At 42.5% G+C, this 1,686-nt stretch overlaps 1 protein-coding gene across 1 annotated transcript; it reads left to right on the plus strand.

The window, feature by feature from the left end:
* The first annotated feature begins 362 nt into the window (after positions 1–362).
* LOC138023243 (E3 ubiquitin-protein ligase TRIM71-like) lies at positions 363–1,481 on the plus strand. Its single transcript, XM_068870264.1, has one exon. It carries the CDS (start codon positions 363–365, stop codon positions 1,479–1,481), a length of 1,119 nt encoding a protein of 372 aa, XP_068726365.1.
* The last annotated feature ends 205 nt before the right edge of the window (positions 1,482–1,686 follow it).

Here is a 1,686-nt window from a genome sequence, read left to right on the forward strand (position 1 = left end):
ACTTAAGCGGAAAGTAGCGGGGTCATCCACTCGACCGCACAGAGTCCAGGGATTTCAGTGAGGTCACTATTTCACAAGTCCTCATTTTGCGTTGCTTGGCTTCATCATGGATGTTTAACAGCTTTTCAAGATTCTTAAAAAGGAAGCAGAATATCCGTTGTGCATAGAGACAGTCAAGAATTCCAAGACATTACCATGTCTTCACTCATTCTGCCATGCATACTTCCCAAGGAGACACCTAAAAGCGACAATCAAATGTCCAGTTTGCCAGACTTCATTACAAATTCCCGAAACAGACACCTTCGAGAATTTGCCGTCATCGTTTCATCTCAACCGATTGGTGGATGTTCTCGCTCTAGAAGATGGGAGCGTACAGTCTCAAAGATGCAACAGTTGTGACGAGAACAACACCACAACATGTTACTGTTTCGTGTGCCAGGATTTTCTGTGAAGCTCACCAACCCTTGAAGGCCTCAAGGGGTCATCGCAATGTTTTGATCGACAACCTGCAAGCGCAAGGTGTGCAAGATTTGATCCACACACCCGTGATGTGTTCACAGCAGTATCATGAAGATCAACAACTCGAATTTTATTGCGAAGATTGTAAAGATCTGATTTGCCACAAATGTACTGTAATGAGTCATGATCGACACTCTAAGACAGACACTCAGAAAGCTGGAGAAGAACAAAAGATGCATATGGCCGAGGCTGTGGCCAAAGTAAAAGCGGAAATGGTCAGATATGAGAGTGAAATTAAGAAACAAACTGACCTAAGAAACAAAAACAGAGTGGAAATTTTGAACGAGGAAAAGAAAATGAGAGACACTGTGGAAAGATTGATTCGTGATTTGCGAGAACACGAGAGGAAAATGAGGGCCAAGTTTCGTGAAATTTATGAAGCGGAACAGAAACATCACGCAACGCGACTGGAAATTTTCGAGCTGGTTGCCACCCAGCTGAAAAGCTGCTTCGAAAGCTGCCAGAGTATCTTAGAAAGAAACTTCAGCGTCCAAATTCTACAAACAAATCACGCCATCCTCGGACGTTGCAATGAACTGTTAAATGTAAGAAAACGCGATCTTTACATGTCGCCACATATACATTACTTGGTGCAAAAGAAATTGGATCTTATGGATCGATTTTCGCTCATCAAGACTGATCCCTCAAAGTTCTTAGCTGAAGGTCAAGACAGCAAGGAAGTAAAAGAAAGGAAGGAGACATATTTTGTCATTGTTACAAAGGATTCAGAAGGATTTCAATGTTATCAACAAGATGATAAAACCAAAGTCAACATATTGACTCCAGAAGGTGATCAACTAAAAACAGACATTAAAGACACGAAAGACGGCAAATACACGGTGAGATATACACGACAAGCAGCCGGACAACATAGAATGGAGATCCTTGTGAATGGGCAGTCGCTGACTGGTAGTCCTTGGATTGTGCAGGTTCATCAGCACCAATATGAATTTGCCTTTTAGTTTGGTTCAGAAGGGAAGGGATAAGGAGAATTTGTTCGCATTTGCGATATTGACGCGAGTCAGAAAACGAGAACGATTGTTGTTGCAGAATGCGGGAATCAAAGGATTCAACTGTTTAACTCAGAAGGAATGTTTCGAAGGGAGATAAAACTTGATGGCATACCTTGGTCGGTGGCATTTACAGACTCTGGCGACCTGCTGACTT

The sequence above is a fragment of the Montipora capricornis genome, chromosome 11 (genome assembly GCF_036669925.1).
Source record: "Montipora capricornis isolate CH-2021 chromosome 11, ASM3666992v2, whole genome shotgun sequence".
NCBI classification, from domain to species: domain Eukaryota; kingdom Metazoa; phylum Cnidaria; class Anthozoa; order Scleractinia; family Acroporidae; genus Montipora; species Montipora capricornis.